Source organism: Mauremys reevesii, linkage group 3 (genome assembly GCF_016161935.1).
Source record: "Mauremys reevesii isolate NIE-2019 linkage group 3, ASM1616193v1, whole genome shotgun sequence".
In the NCBI taxonomy this organism is placed as follows: Eukaryota; Metazoa; Chordata; order Testudines; family Geoemydidae; genus Mauremys; species Mauremys reevesii.
Genome location: NC_052625.1, coordinates 191,471,670 through 191,486,673, shown reverse-complemented (window position 1 = coordinate 191,486,673; position 15,004 = coordinate 191,471,670). Strand labels below are relative to the sequence as shown.

Genomic DNA, 15,004 nt, shown 5'->3' with positions numbered 1-15,004 from the left:
AGGGGAGCAATTTAATGTAGTCTATTCCACTCCTACAGTTCCTTCATTGGGCAAGATTGTCATTGGCCATTTTCCTTTCTATTTCGCTGCTTGTTGTTTCCCATTCTTTGAAAACAACTGTTCAGCATAGGGGGCTAGTAATCTGTCTGAAACAAATCCCCACAATCACTTTAGTATAACTCTGAGGTCCTATTGTAATTATGCAAAGTGTGGGCCATTAATGGTGGTTTAGAATCTCAATGGCTCCCATTGACTAGGACAATTGGTTGTAAATGGTTTATTTAACTGCAAACCTTCCTGTGTAAGTGTGGGCCAACCCAGGAAGAATTGAGACTAAGGGTTTTACATGATACTGGAATCCATCTTAATCCTTTTACTTTTCCATTGATGAAGCAAGGGTGGGGACAAGCACAGACAACAGATTCCCGCCTTGTGCCAAAGCTATAAAAAGGGGTGGAGCAGAACAAAGGGTGCTGCCAGTCATGAGAAAACCCCTGCTTACGACCGGAGATGTCTGCTGGAACTAACAAGGACTGTACCGGGGAAATGATTGGGCCCATACGAGGAAGGCATCTAGTCCAGGGTCTCAAACTCAAATGACCACGAGGGCCACATGAAGACTAGTACATTCGCCAGAGAGTCGCATTACTGACACCTCCCCCACTGCCACCACTCCACCCCTTCCATGAGGCCCCGCCCCTGCCCCACCTCTTCCCACCCCTTCCCTTCCCCCATTCCAACCCCTTCCCTGAAATCCCCACCCCATCTCTGACCCCTCCCTGCCCCCAGGGGGTGCAGGAGGGGTGTGGGGTGTGGCGGGGGGTCAGGGCAGGGGGTTGGGGTGCAGGAGGAGTGTGGGGTACAGGAGGCGGCTCAGGGCAGGGGGTCGGGGTGCAGGGTGCAGCAGGGGGCTCGGCAGGGGGGTCAGGTGCGGGGTGAGGCAGGGGGCTCAGGGCAGGGTGTGGGGTGCAGGAGGGGTGTGGCAGGGGGTCAGGGTGCAGTAGGGGTGCGGGGTGCGGCAGGGGGCTCAGGGCAGGGGGTTCGGCTACAGGAGGGATTCAGGGGTTGGGCTCTGGCCCGGCACACACCAAGGGAAGGGCAGGCTGCCTGCCCTGCCCTGCCCTGCCCCCCCCGGCACCGCTCCAGGAAGCGGCTGGAACCTAGGGGAGGAGGGGCACAGGGGTCTGCGTGTTGCTGTTGCTTCAGACATTGTCCCCAGCAGCTCCCATTGGCCGGGAATGGGGAACCATGGCCAATGGGAGCTGCTGGGGGCGCTGTCTGAAGCAAGAGCAATGCACAGACCTCTGTGTCCCACCTTCCCCAGGTTCTGTCCACTTCCCAGAGCGGCGCAGGGGCAGGGCAGGCAGGCAGGGAGCCTTCCCTTCCCCTGGTGCGCGTCGGGTTGGAGCCGCTCTAGGTAAATGCTGGGGGGGGGGCCCGCGAGGCGCTCGCAGGCCATAGAAAATAACCCCTCGGGCCACGTGTTTGAGACCCCTGGTCTAGTCTGTGAAAGAAGCTTATTGGAACATCTCTGAGGATGAGATATTACCTATAATCTGTTTCTCAATAGGGAGGAATAGCTCAGTTGTTTGAGCACTGGCCTGCTAAATCCAAGGTTGTGAGTTCAATCTTGGAGGGGGCTATTTAGGAAACTGGGGTAAAAATCTGTCTGGTGATGGATCCTGCTTTGAGCAGGGGGTTGGACTAGATGACCTCTTGAGCTCCCTTCCAATCCTGATTCTATAGGCTTAGACTTGCATGTTTTTGCTTTATTTTGCTTGCTGACTTACTTTGTTTGGTCTGTTATTACTTGAAACCACTTAAATCCTACTTTGTATACTTAATAAAATCACTTTTGATTATTAATAAACCCAGAGTGATTAATACCTGGGGGAGCAAACAGCTGTGCATCTCCCTCTATCAGTGTTATAGAAGGTGGACAATTTATGAATTTACCCTGTATAAGCTTTATATAGAGTAAAACAAATTTATTTGGGGTTTGGATCCCATTGAGAACTGGGTGCTGGAAACAGGTAACCTAAGCTGTTTTCAGTTAAGTCTGCAGCTTTGGGGGCATGGACCCTCAGTCTGTGTTGCAGCAGGCTAGCGTGTCTGGCTCAACAAGACAGGGTTCTGGAAGTCCCAAATTGGCAGGGAAAATGGGCTCAGAGGTAATTTCAGCACATCAGGTGACAGTCCCAAGGGGATCTCTGTGACCGAACCCATCACAATCCTCTTTAAAAGAAGGGGGGAAACTAAGAGAGATGAAGTGATTTGCTCAAGGACAGACAGTGAGACAGTGCAGAGACGGATTTGGAATTTAGGAGTTCTTGCTCAGCCTAATAAATCCGGGTGGCCTCCCCTGCTTCAACACTTCTCTTTCGGCCAGATAAATAGCTTCCTCAGCAGAAGCCACCCAGTGAAGGTTACCAGTGGGAAGTACTCTAAGAACAAAAAATAACCTGTTGTCTACAAACACTAAAGTTCACTAAGCCACAGAATAAATTTGATATGAAACAGCAAATCCTCAACATTATGCAACAATATTTACAGCTTGACATTAATATTAGAGAGATGAAAAGGTGGAGAAAGAAACCCTTCCCTTTGATGTATGTCGAGTCTCCCTTTATGAGTGTGGAAATGGTCATACAGTAACGCCTCACTTAAAGTCATCCCGGTTAACGTTGTTTCATTGTTACGTTGCTGATCACTTAGAGAACATGCTCGTTTAAAGTTGTGCAATGCTCCCTTATAACATCGTTTGGCAGCTGCCTGCTTTGTCCACTGCTTGCAGGAAGAGCAGCCCGTTGGAGCTGGTGGGGGCTTGGAACCAGGGTGGACTGGCAGCCCCATCAGCCATAGGCACCAACTTCTCCTGGTGCCGGTGGGTGCTTGACCCCCACACCTCCATCCCTGCCCACCCCCTCCCACCCCCATTCCAACCTCTTCCCCAAAGTCCCTGCCCCAATGCCTCTTCTCTGCCTCCTCCTCTGAGTGCGCTGCATTCCTGCTCCTTCCCCGTCCCTCCCACAGCTTGTTATGCTGCGAAACAGCTGTTTTGCGGTGGCAGGAGCTAGGAGGCGAAGCGGGGATGCAGCGCGCTCAGAGGAGGCAGAGGCATGGTGAGAAGAGGTGAGCTGGGGTGGGGGAGCTTGGCTGTCAGTGGGTGCAGAGCACCCACCAATTTTTCCCCATGGGTGCTCCAGCCCCGGAGCACCCACGGAGTCAGCATCTATGCTATCAGCTCCCTGTTCCCTGTGCAGCAGCCACCTAGCAGGCTATCAATTGCCAGGCAGTTCAGCTGTCCCTCCCCCCACTGCTGTGTGCTGCTCCTGCCCTCTGCCCTGGAGCTGCTCCTGGGAGCCTCCTGCTTGCTGTGCAATGGGTGGATGAGGATGGCTAATGTCAGCATGTCCCCCTGCTCCTGCACCCCCCCCACCCCATTTCCAAAGAGCAGGGGGGACACACAACAGGGCTCAGGATCAGGGGCGGCTCTAGACATTTCATCGCCCCAAGCAGGGCGGCATGCCGCGGGAGGCGCTCTGCCAGTCGCTGGTCCCGCAGCTCCGGTGGACCTCCCGCAGGCGTGCCTGCGGAGGGTCCGCTGGTCCCGTGGCTCCACCGGACCCTCTGCAGGCACGTCTGCGGGAGGTCCACTGGAGCCGCGGGACCAGCGGACCCTCCGCAGGGACGCCTGCGGAAGGTCCAGCGGAGCCGCTTGCCGCCCTCCCGGCGACCAGCAGAGCGCCCCCGGTGGCTTGCTGCCCCAAGCACGCGCTTGGCGTGCTGGGGTCTGGAGCCGCCCCTGCTCAGGATGGAGGGAGCTTGCTGGTAGGAGCTGCTGTCTCAATGTGCTGATCTACTTAAAAAGGCAGTGTACTGAGAGTACGGTCAGCATACTGAAAGGGGCAATGCCCATCTCTCTCTTTCACACATGGTGCATGTCTCTGTCTACCACGCTGTCTCCCCTCCCTCCATTTGTGCTGCCTTGTAGAGTGTGAGGCTACATTAACAATGTGTTAACCCTTGAGGGCTCAGCTGAGTGCTAGTTCCTCATTTAGCACTAAAGCATTCCCTGGAAGTATCCCACCCTCAGACTTCACCACCTCAACCAAGCTCCGCAATCATCATTGGCTGTGTACCAGTATTAACTTGTTTAAAACTTATACTGTGTGTTTATATATATATATATATATATATATATATATATATATATATATATATATATATATATATATATAATATTGTTGGTGTCACTAGGCATGACTCTAGGTAACTCAGGAGGGTGGAAAACCATAAGTGTCAATAAAGCCTTCCTGTAGTAGGCCTAAATGAACTAAAGTCACTCCATGTCTGACCAAAGCGCTTCCATGTTTATGTTTGAACTTTAATCGACCTAACAGGCCGGCAACAGAGAATGGTTATCAGTTACAACACCTGTGGCAAAATAACAGATCAAAGAAATAAAACAAGATAACTGTTCACAGAAGAGTTACTAACGAGCTAAAGTGATTGTTGCCAAGTATGATGTATTTGCTATAGAAAAATAGACGGGAGGGGGGAAGGAGGGGGTAAGGGGGAGGAGTGTGGGGATGATGGGAATGCTTAGCTGAAATCATGTATAAGAAGGGGAAAATGGCTTGTATCTGTGCGCAGGATTTGAGATTGCTATGTCTCCCTTGCACCTTATTTGGGCTCAAATAAACTTTGTCTGCTTCTCCACCTTGGTGTGTTTATTGGAGCAAAGCACACTGGGCAACGAACCACTGTTGCTGTCCTCGGGCCTCTGTGCCGGCAACAATATAGTCTTTTGTCTGGTGAAAAAAATTTCCCTGGAACCTAACCCCGCCCCCCATTTATATTAATTCTTATGGGGAAATTGGATTCGCTTAACATCATTTCGCTTAAAGTCACATTTTTCAGGAACATAACTACAACGTTAAGGGAGGCGTTGCTGTACCAATCCATGAAGCGTAGCAGATTATGTTCCCACCACTAGCTGTATAGGCAGCAGCCCTGCTATACTGCAGCCAGACTGCACCCTGGTGAGGCGCCAGCGGGCAGAGGAGGAGGGGGAGGGTGTCAGGGCCATGGCGGCAGACACGGGGGAGGCAGGGGACGGTGGTTTTTCTTTCACTGCGGGGAAAACGCCCTTGGGACCGTTCTGCCCGGCGCTGAAGCTGCGCGGAGTAACGGCGGCAGCACGCATGCGCGGAAAGCCCTGGAAGGGCAGGAAGCGCTGCGCAAACCAGGAGCTTCCCAGCCCTGATCCCAACGCCACCAGCCAGGACAAAGCCCCGCCCCGCCGCCGCTAAACGTGTCGTCACCCCGGCGTCTTTCCTCCCCACCCGGTTGCTGTGCGTCACTTCCTGCGCGCCCGCGGTGCAGGCTGGGATAGCATCCGGGCCTGCCTGTTGCGGAGGGAGCCGGAGCCGCTCCCGTTGTTTCCCTGCTAGGAGAAGACCCCGAACCCGCCCGGCGCCATGGCGATGCAAGCGGCCAAGCGAGCCAACGTGAGTAGCGCCGCCGCCGCCGCGGGGGAAACGCGGCTGCCCCCTCCCCCCCCGGGCTGTTCCGGCCGCGCCTCCCTCCTCCTCCTCAGCCGCCGCCGCCTCCCACCGCAGCGCGGCCCCGGGCAGGAGATGGGGCCGCTAACGGGCCTGCGGCCGCCCCAGCCCCAGGGACGACAGGCTCACGCGGCGGCTGCGGGGGGGGGGGTGTCGGGTTCGGGGCGCCTCGGCTGAGCCGGGGGCTTGTTCCGCGCTCCGAGCAGGCCCCCAGGATCCGGCCCCGGCCCCGATCCCGGAGGCGCGTTGTGGGGCATCTGGCTGCACCAGGTCTGTGGCGACCGTGTAACGCTTCGCACCGTGTAACCCTGTGCCGCCAAAGCACGTCACAGCCGTGTCCGGGGGCTTGGGGGGACCGTTAGATGGTCTAGTCCGACCTGCTTGTCACAGATTGTTACCGGTTACCCCGGTATTGCGTCCTGTGACGCTCCGCTGAGACAGCCTAATAACTACCTAGCTGAGAGGTATTATTGCTCCGATACGTCCACAGAGACTTTAAATGACTCCTCAAAATCCCCAGGGCAGATCGTCATAACTGGAAATTTTTTACGTTTGGGAAGATCAATGCAAATGATTAAAGGGTTGAAAAATGTTCTGTATAGTGATCAACTCAAGGAGCACACTCTATTAACCATAACGAAGACAAAGTTAAGGGGTGACTTGAGCTACAGAGTGCAAGCACCCGTAAGGGGAACAAATATTTGATAATAGGGCCTTCAGTGTAACAAGCAAAAGGAAATCAACTTTCCAACCACTGCTTCTTAAGCTAGCCAAATTCAGGGCTAGTCTATGTTAGAAGTGATACATTAGCACAGCTGCACCGATGCAGCGCATCTGGTGGAGATGCTCTGTGTTGACAGGAGAGAGCTCTTCCATCTGCATAATTACTCCACCTCCGCAAGTGCTTTCCACATTGACGTTTAGGTTGGTATACCTTGTGTCACTCGGGGTGGGGTGGATTTTTCACACCCCTAAGCAACATTAATTATATAAACATAGGTGGTAGTGTAGACCTGCCCTCAGGCTTGAAAAAAGGCGTACATTTTTATCAGAGAGGGTTCAATGCTGGAACAATTTACCAAAGATTGTGGTGGCTTCTCTATCACTAGCAGTTTTCAAATCAAGATTGGATGTTTTCCTAAAAGAGATGGTGTAGTTCAAACAGGCATAACTTGGGGAAGTTCTATGACCTGTGTTTTGCGGGAAATCAGACTAGATGTTCCAGGTGGTCCCTTCTGAACTTATACTCTGTTCATCTACTTATAGACTATAGAGCTGTAGATACCTCAAATTATTTCCTAATGTTTTTCCATGCCAGCAAGTGCTGTCATTGTTAATGGATGTTGTGTGGTCACAAAAGGGTCTGTGACAAAGAAGGCGTGTGGTAACTGGGAGATATTTACATTCAATGCGTTAGTTCTGGAAGTGAGCATTCTAAATGTAACTGTGGTCTCTATTTTAGATTCGGCTGCCTCCTGAAGTCAATCGGATTTTATATATCAGAAACCTACCATACAAAATCACAGCTGAGGAAATGTATGATATTTTTGGAAAATATGGACCTATTCGGCAAATCAGAGTGTAAGTCTTTTGATTACAAAAATGTAGCAGTAAGTATTGGGTACAATTGTAGGAAGTGTTCCAAATATCCATCAGTGTGAGCAGCAGGAAATTGTTTTCTGCAGAAATATGATGCTGAACTCCTCTGTTTTGATTTTAGCTGTAAGCATACTGGAGTCTCTTTAAAGTATATTCATAGCAGATAAAAGTTGACAAGTAGGGGAAAATGATATGGGATTGTGCAGTGGGAGGTGAAATAAACCATGTGACTCTGTTTCTCTCTCCTAGACAAACCAACAGTCTAGTGAAGAACTCGTACATAGTGCATTTCATTTTTGTTAGTACTCAGTAAAAACATGTAATAAAAACATTCACGGAATATGAGCTGCTATTTTTCCTAGTGGCTTTTGAACAAATTTGGTTCACGGTTTAAGTGTATCAAAGACAGAGGTCAATGTGAACAAAGTTCATGGCTAGTTTTCACTTTAAATATTTTAAAGAGTTATTTTGGAGAAAACAGATCCTCCTACCTAATGGGAGTTTACAATATTACAGTAAATGCTGTTGATCTAACAGTCTTGGCTTTGTGGAACTTTAAGGTTCTCCTTAAGTGAATCACAGAGCTGCCTTTGAAGTCAAACGGGCTGAGCTATAAATATTGTAGTCTGTTTTCTCCGTAAGATAGCACAGTCTAATCACTTAAACAAAGAGAATAGATAGATGTGAAATGCATCAGTGCAGTGTAAACTGTACTGAATTTGGAATGATAATTCCAATGGAGACTAAATAATATAAACTGACTGCAAAGAGTTACAAAGGGATCTCATAAAACTGAGTGACCAGGCAACAAAATGGCAGATGAAATTCAGTGTTGATAAATGTAAAGTAATGCACATTGGAAAACAATACCAACTATATGTACAAAATAATGAGGTCTAAATTAGCAGTTACCACTCAAGAAAGAGATCTTGGAGTCGTCATGGATAGTTCTCTGAAAACATCTGCTCAGTGTGCAGCAACAGTCAAAAAAGCTTACAATGTTGAGAACCATTAGGAATGGGATAGATAGTAAGACAGTGAATATCATAATGCCACTATATAAATCCATTGTACACCTAGACCTTGACTACTGCATGCAGTTCTGGTTGCCCATCTCAAAAAAAGATACAATAGAATTGGAAAAGGTGCAGAGAACACCAACCAAAATGATTAGGGGTATGGAACAGCTTCAGTGTGAGGGGAGATTAAAAAGATTGGGAATGTTCAGGTTAGAAAAGAAATGACTAAGGGGGGATATGTTAGAGGTCATAAATTGTGTGGAGAAAGTGAATAAGGAAGTGTTATTTACCCGTTCACATAACAAATGAATCACAGCCACCCAATGAAATTAATAGGCAGCAGGTTTAAAACAAATATAAGGAAGTACTTCTTCACACAACACAGTCAACCTGTGGAACTCGTTGCCATGGGATGCTATGAAGGCCAAAATATAAGTGGGTGCAAAAAGGAATGAGAGAAATTCATGGAGATTAGGTCCATCAATGGCTGTTAGCCAAGGTGGTCAGGGATACAACCCCATACTCTGGGTGTGCCTGAACCTCTGACTGTTAGAAGCTGGGACTGGATGACAAGGGATGGATCACTTGATACATTGTCCTGTTCTGTTCTCTCCTTCTGAAGCCTCTGGCACTGGCCAGTATTGGAAGATGGGATACTGGACTAGATCGACGATTAGTCTGACCCAGAATGGCTGTTCTTATGTTAACAGGACTTAGATACGTTGGATACTAGACAGCAAATTAGCGAGGCATAATGTTCTCAACCATCAGACTGCATAAATGGCAGGCCTCCTACTACATCCTGAAAATAGAGTTGATATAACTAGACAACAGCATACAGTTCTAGCTATCTCAATATCAGAAAACTGTTGACATATTAAAAGAAGTTCAGGAAAGATTACCAAAAATGATTAGGGCAGCACTGTATGGACTGAGTTGAGGAAGGAGTAAAAGAATTAAATGTGTAGCATGGCTAGACAAGTAAAATTTCCTGTCCTTCTAGCACTTGTAGACAAAGAAGGAGAATTATTATTTAGGATGACCCAAAAGGGTATAAGTAGGAATAGTGAGATTGCATTGAACAAAGGAAAGCTAGAGTGAATATAGTTATGAGTAAACTTCGTAATCATTCAGTCAGGGAAGTGTATCATTTATCTGGTCACCAGCATAATTCCTGTGCTGATGGGTGGAAGATCTCCAATGAACACGTAAATACTAAGTGACCCAGACCTTGCTTAATTTATCAGGTCCAACGCATCACAGCATAAACTGGTCTAGCTGCTAGTTATTAGGATACTGAATAAACATGAAGGTTTTTCCTTTATTTATGCTTGGTTTTAAGTGAAGGATTTCATCTTGGAAGAAATGTGTGCAAAACACTAATTGATTCATTGTTTGTGTACTGAGACCTGGTTTTGTTTCAATTCAATACAAATAAGATAACAGAAAGGCAACATTAAGCTCTGGTATCTACTATCAGCACAGTTTTTGAGGTTGAGGCACTATTGTTCCAATGTAGCTTTCTTTGGGTTTATGCTGCAATTAAAAACCCACGGCTGCATGTGAGATAATTCAGGCTCAGGGTAAAGGGCCGTTTAATTGTGGTGTAGACGTTTGGGATCGGACTAGAATGTCTACACCACAATTAAACAGTCCCCTAGCCCGAGTCAGCTAACACAGGCCAGCTGTGGGTTTTAAATTGCAGTGTAGACATACTCTGTGTCTATGTGTGTGATATGCTGAAATAGCAATCCATCTAGGTTCCTGGTATCTTGGAGTGGTATAACACATGATACTCCAGCTTTAAACATTTTGTTTGACATTACAAGATTGAGCTCTTAAGCAGTTTACTGATGTAACAGTTTTCAGGCTTTCCAAGAATGACACAGCCATAATGCATGGCAAAGGCTTTCGTAATCATTCTTAGAGAGGAGATGAATTGACCTTGGAATGTAATACTATGCCACGGGTTGGCAACCTATGGCACGTGTGCCAAAGTTGGCATGTGAGCCGATTTTTAATGGCACGCTGCTCCGGCAGGCAGCATGCTATTAAAAATCCTGACCGGCCTGCTCCTCTCTCTCCTCTCTCCCCCTCCCATCCCCTCCCCGTGGGGGCAGGGGAGCAGAAGCATAGGCATGCGCACGGGATGTGTCCAGGCACACCCTGCCAAATGGCCCAACTCTTCCAGCGCGGCAAGCCATAGGGTCTCTGCTCCCGGGCCGGAGTGCCCAACCAAGCACAGCAAGCTACCAACCCCTCCCCGGCCTTCCCCCCTCCTCTGGATCCCGGGCGGGGGGAGTCTCTGGAGGGGGCAGTCAGGGAGCAGGGGGGGTTGTATGAGGCGTGGGAGTCCCGGGGTCTGCAGAGAAGAAACGGGGGCAGGGCCTTGGGGAAGGGGGGGTGGAATAGGGGAACCCCTGCCCCCCCCACACACCCAGCCCTGACACCCCCCCATACACCCAGCCCTCAGCCCTGCACGCACCCCAGGCCCATGCCCTGAGCCCTGTACCCACCTCATACACATCCAGCCTTCTGCTTGACTCCTTCATCCCTGCCCCCATGATCCCAGCCCTGACTCTGGCACCCCCACTCATACTCAGCCCCACCACCCTAACACCTGCACCCCCCTCACATGCCCCCAGCCCTCTGCCCTGACTCTTGCACCCCCCACATGCCCAGCCCCCCCCACACCCCATGTGCACACACCCCACATCCGCACCCTCAGCACCAAATAGGAGCTCCTGCATTCCCCCCCCCACACACACACACACATTCCCACCTGCACCCCTCGCACCAAATGGGAGCTGCCCAGGTAAGTGCCCCCACACCCAAACCTCCTGCCCCAACCCTGAGCCCCCTCCCTCATTCTAGCTCCTGGCCAGACCCTTCACCCCCAGCCCTGTGCTCAGTGCACTCCCACCCTCAGCTCAGTGCAGAGAGAGGAAGAGAATGGGCCAGAATCAGGGAGAAGGTAGGTACCCACTGTATGTGGGCAGGGGTGGGACCCCAGACCGGCAGCGGGCTGAGCGGGTACGGCAGCCAGGATCCTTGCTGGCAGGAGCTGGAGGATTGAACCCCTGAGCATCAGTGGGTAGTGGTCTGGGGTCCCGACTGCTGGCCCCACACAGCCCGCTGCCGCTCTGGGGTTCTGGCTGCTGGAACCTTGCCAGCCGGGGTCCTGTCCGCAGCCCTGCTCAGCGCGCCCTGGCCTAGGTGAACAGAAGCCCAGACCAGCAGCGGGCTGAGCGGGCCGGCAGTGTAAGATCACATTTTAATTTAATTGAAGCTTCTTAAACATTTTGAAAACCTTGTTTATTTTACAGTACAACACTAGTTTAGTTATATAATATATAGACTTATAGAGTGAGACCTTCTAAAAACATTAAAATATATTACTAGCATGCGAAACCTTAAATTAGAGTGAATAAATGAAGACTCGGCACACCACTTCTGAAAGGTTGCCGACCCCTGTACTATGATACTAGTTGCTGCTGTCACACTTTTTCCAAAATTAGAGCCAGAAATAATAATAAACGAAGATTGGTATGGAAAGCAAGGATGTATCTCAAGTCTAGAAAAAGTCATTAGAAATCTTGGTTTTTATTAAAGTTGTATTAGTTAACGTAATCTGTGCTGTCACTGCTAATTGTTGTTGGAATTATTTTATATTCATATTGTTTTAATATTAAAACTGGCCTTACGTTGCAGTGGAAACACTCCAGAGACTAGAGGAACAGCATATGTAGTTTATGAAGACATCTTTGATGCCAAGAATGCTTGTGATCATCTGTCAGGATTCAATGTGTGCAACAGATACCTTGTTGTCTTGTACTACAATGCAAACAGGGCAAGTACACTTGTTTTTTCTAAAATAGCATACCACATATTTAATAATTATCAATTTTTCATCCTAGTCTAAAATGAAAATTATTTGGATTTATTGCAGCTATTGATTTAAATATTTTAGAGAACAATGCTGAACTTGGATGGGGGGATGGTCTATATGAGCTGACAGGGTTTCATTTTAGCGTCTTTGATTCTTTTTTGTGCAAAGAACACACTTATTGGACTGGACTGGGGGAAGCAAGGTGGGCTGTAAAGAGCAGATTGCAGCATTGCTTCCAGTAGGCTTAGTTTTGGGGTCCCTGCCAAAGGAGACAAGATCTTGGTTAGAAGAAATGATCTCTGAGCTCTGACACTGTTTCTCTGCCCAATGACAAGCATCTAGATCTCTAGGCCACATTTTCTTGGGGCACTATCCGGTATTGAAGAATTGTGCTGTACAGTGTCGTGACAAGAATTATTTTCATTTACCCTAAAATCATGGTATTTTTCAGTATCTTATTTGAAGACTATCGTAATGACACGGTAACTTGTGTTAACTGTAGTCTTGTCTCCTAATAAGTGTAACTAATATGCCTTATTAAAAACTCAGTAAGAGATAAATTAAGAATATTCTTCTCTAATGTAGTTTGTTGATTTTATTACAGGCATTCCAAAAGATGGACACAAAGAAGAAAGAAGAGCAGCTGAAACTTCTCAAGGAGAAATACGGAATAAACACAGACCCACCAAAATAAAGATGAGCTCTTTCTGAAAGATTATTTTAACTCTTGCCACAGTGTTTTCGGACTGAACCTCATAAGGACTGTTAATCAAGTCTGATTATTTTCATTTGACCCTTTTACTTCTATGCCTCCTGCATAGACTATTCATTTTGAAGCTTTGATATTTTACATTTGGAATTTTACTAAATAAATGTAGTGCACTTTTGGATTTGGTCTAAATTACTTAAATTTTAGTAATTCCATTAAGTGGATACACTTTTCCTAGATAGCAAGGAGACCTCGTCATTGCTGCATAACTGTAGTGTCTGTTTCCAGTAATATGACCAAGTTTTTGATTCAGTCCTGGTGACAGTCCTCACCCTAGATAGCTTGTACTAGACTCTGTGCACCACTTAGCTTCCGTTTTTAGGGAAAGTTGCCTTGTGTGGACTCTCTGCATAAGAGTGAATTTCATCCTATATATGTATAAAAATCAGGCACCATAAATAAATGGGGGGAAAAACCCCACAATTTTTGTGTAGAAAAGGGTTCAGTATATTTTGACACTTATCAAACATTTGTGCTATTATATCTAAGTTACTATTTTTCTCCCTATGGGAATGTTTGAATCAACCTATCCTTTTTGTTATAGGGAACTTGTGTTTGTTATAAGGTTGCTTCTTATATTAAACAAAATTTTCTCTGTCTTGTGTAGCTCTTCCCTTAGACTGGTGGCAGTAAATAGAGGTCTGGATTACGAGTCATAAACATGAATTGCCCCTAAATATATATCCAACTGTCTAGTAGATGGTTTTCTAAGAAGTCATCTTGTTGCCAGTGACTGGCTAAAAGGAGGGTGCAGGGTGGAAAGCTGAGGTACTGTATTGAAGCAGGTCTTGGTAGGGGGGGTGTTAATAAATAACTTGAGACTGTTTTGGCTTATAGATGCTGATACATTTAAAGACATGTTTTGCCAAATGTAAATGTTAATGTAATATAGACAAAGATCCTTTAGGGTGGTGAATCAACATAAATGAGTATTTAAACGTAACATTTACTAGCCAATGCTCAAAATTTGCTTACTTGCTCTTGTTTGAGGGAATAAAACTAACATTTGTTTACCTAAAAATTGCTTGTGTACAAGTTTTGCAAACCTTCCTATATGCCATGTTAATTTACTGATAATTTACTTTTCTCTTTAACATGTTGCAGGGATTAAAATATGAGTATAAACATCAAACTAATGATTAAAATTTGGGTAAGATCTCACATAGTCCTCATCATGATGGTATCTGTATGCCTACCTCCCATACTACCTTAAATGTTGACATCTGTGTGTAATTGTGCATGTTATGTATATACACACACAAAAATACACCTACTTCCGTGCCCAGGTAAGGGGCTAGATTGACAGATTTGGTCTCCAATGTTGACCTGCTGAGTCACAGAACAGCCTTCCATAGAGTAGGGTTTTTGCAAGGCCCGTTCAGTCTTTGATGCTTCTGCTTTGATTACCGCAAAGGGTGCCAGTTATGATACTTCAATGTGATCGCTTAACTACCAGATGAATTGTAGGTAGACCATTTGAGCAGTGATCAGAGAGTAATTTTCTGTCATACCTTGCCAGAATATGAGCCGCCAATGTAGAGTTGAAAGACTGTCTCCTATTTCTAATTCCTTGATCTGTAGGAGAGTCTGATGTAGCTCCTCTGCCCCTCTCTCTGAGGCCTCAGACTAGATGTCCTTTGTGGCTCTTGTACATTTTTACGTTGGCCAGCTGTTGTCTTGCTCACCCTGTGGCTTCCTGCCTATTCTTCCCCCATCACAGCCATATGCACCAAAGTTGTGCACACTTAATGTGTTCAGCGTTAACGAATTCTGTCCTAAATCCACTCAAAGGCCAGAAGTCTTCACCAAGCCCAACAGATTAAAATAAATTGGGTTCTTAGGCTAACTCCTTTTGTGATTTTTAGAAGATGTTTCAGAAGTGAGTTCCTCTTCTCCTCCAACCCCAGTATCTTGGCTGATTTACCTTAAACTTTCCATGGAAATCCTATGCTGTTGCTGGGTGAAATTTCAGATAGAGTAATTTAGGGTGAAATTGGGTTGATAGTAGAGCCAAATTTATTACCTTCAGCTATCCTTGAGCTTCGAGAGAACTGCAGGATGAGGGCCTAGACAAGGTGCCGAGTGTCCCCAGCCCTTTTGGCTGTAAGGTGCTGAAGGAACGCAGCACCGTGCTGGCTTGTGCCCTTACTAATTTAGTGAA

At 47.3% G+C, this 15,004-nt stretch overlaps 1 protein-coding gene across 1 annotated transcript; it reads left to right on the top strand.

The window, feature by feature from the left end:
- The first annotated feature begins 5,311 nt into the window (after window positions 1–5,311).
- On the top strand, window positions 5,312–12,969 carry SF3B6 (splicing factor 3b subunit 6). Its single transcript, XM_039533028.1, has 4 exons — window positions 5,312–5,513; window positions 7,030–7,148; window positions 11,897–12,035; window positions 12,679–12,969. Exons 1-4 carry the CDS (start codon window positions 5,484–5,486, stop codon window positions 12,766–12,768), a joined length of 378 nt encoding a protein of 125 aa, XP_039388962.1. The 5' UTR covers window positions 5,312–5,483; the 3' UTR covers window positions 12,769–12,969.
- The last annotated feature ends 2,035 nt before the right edge of the window (window positions 12,970–15,004 follow it).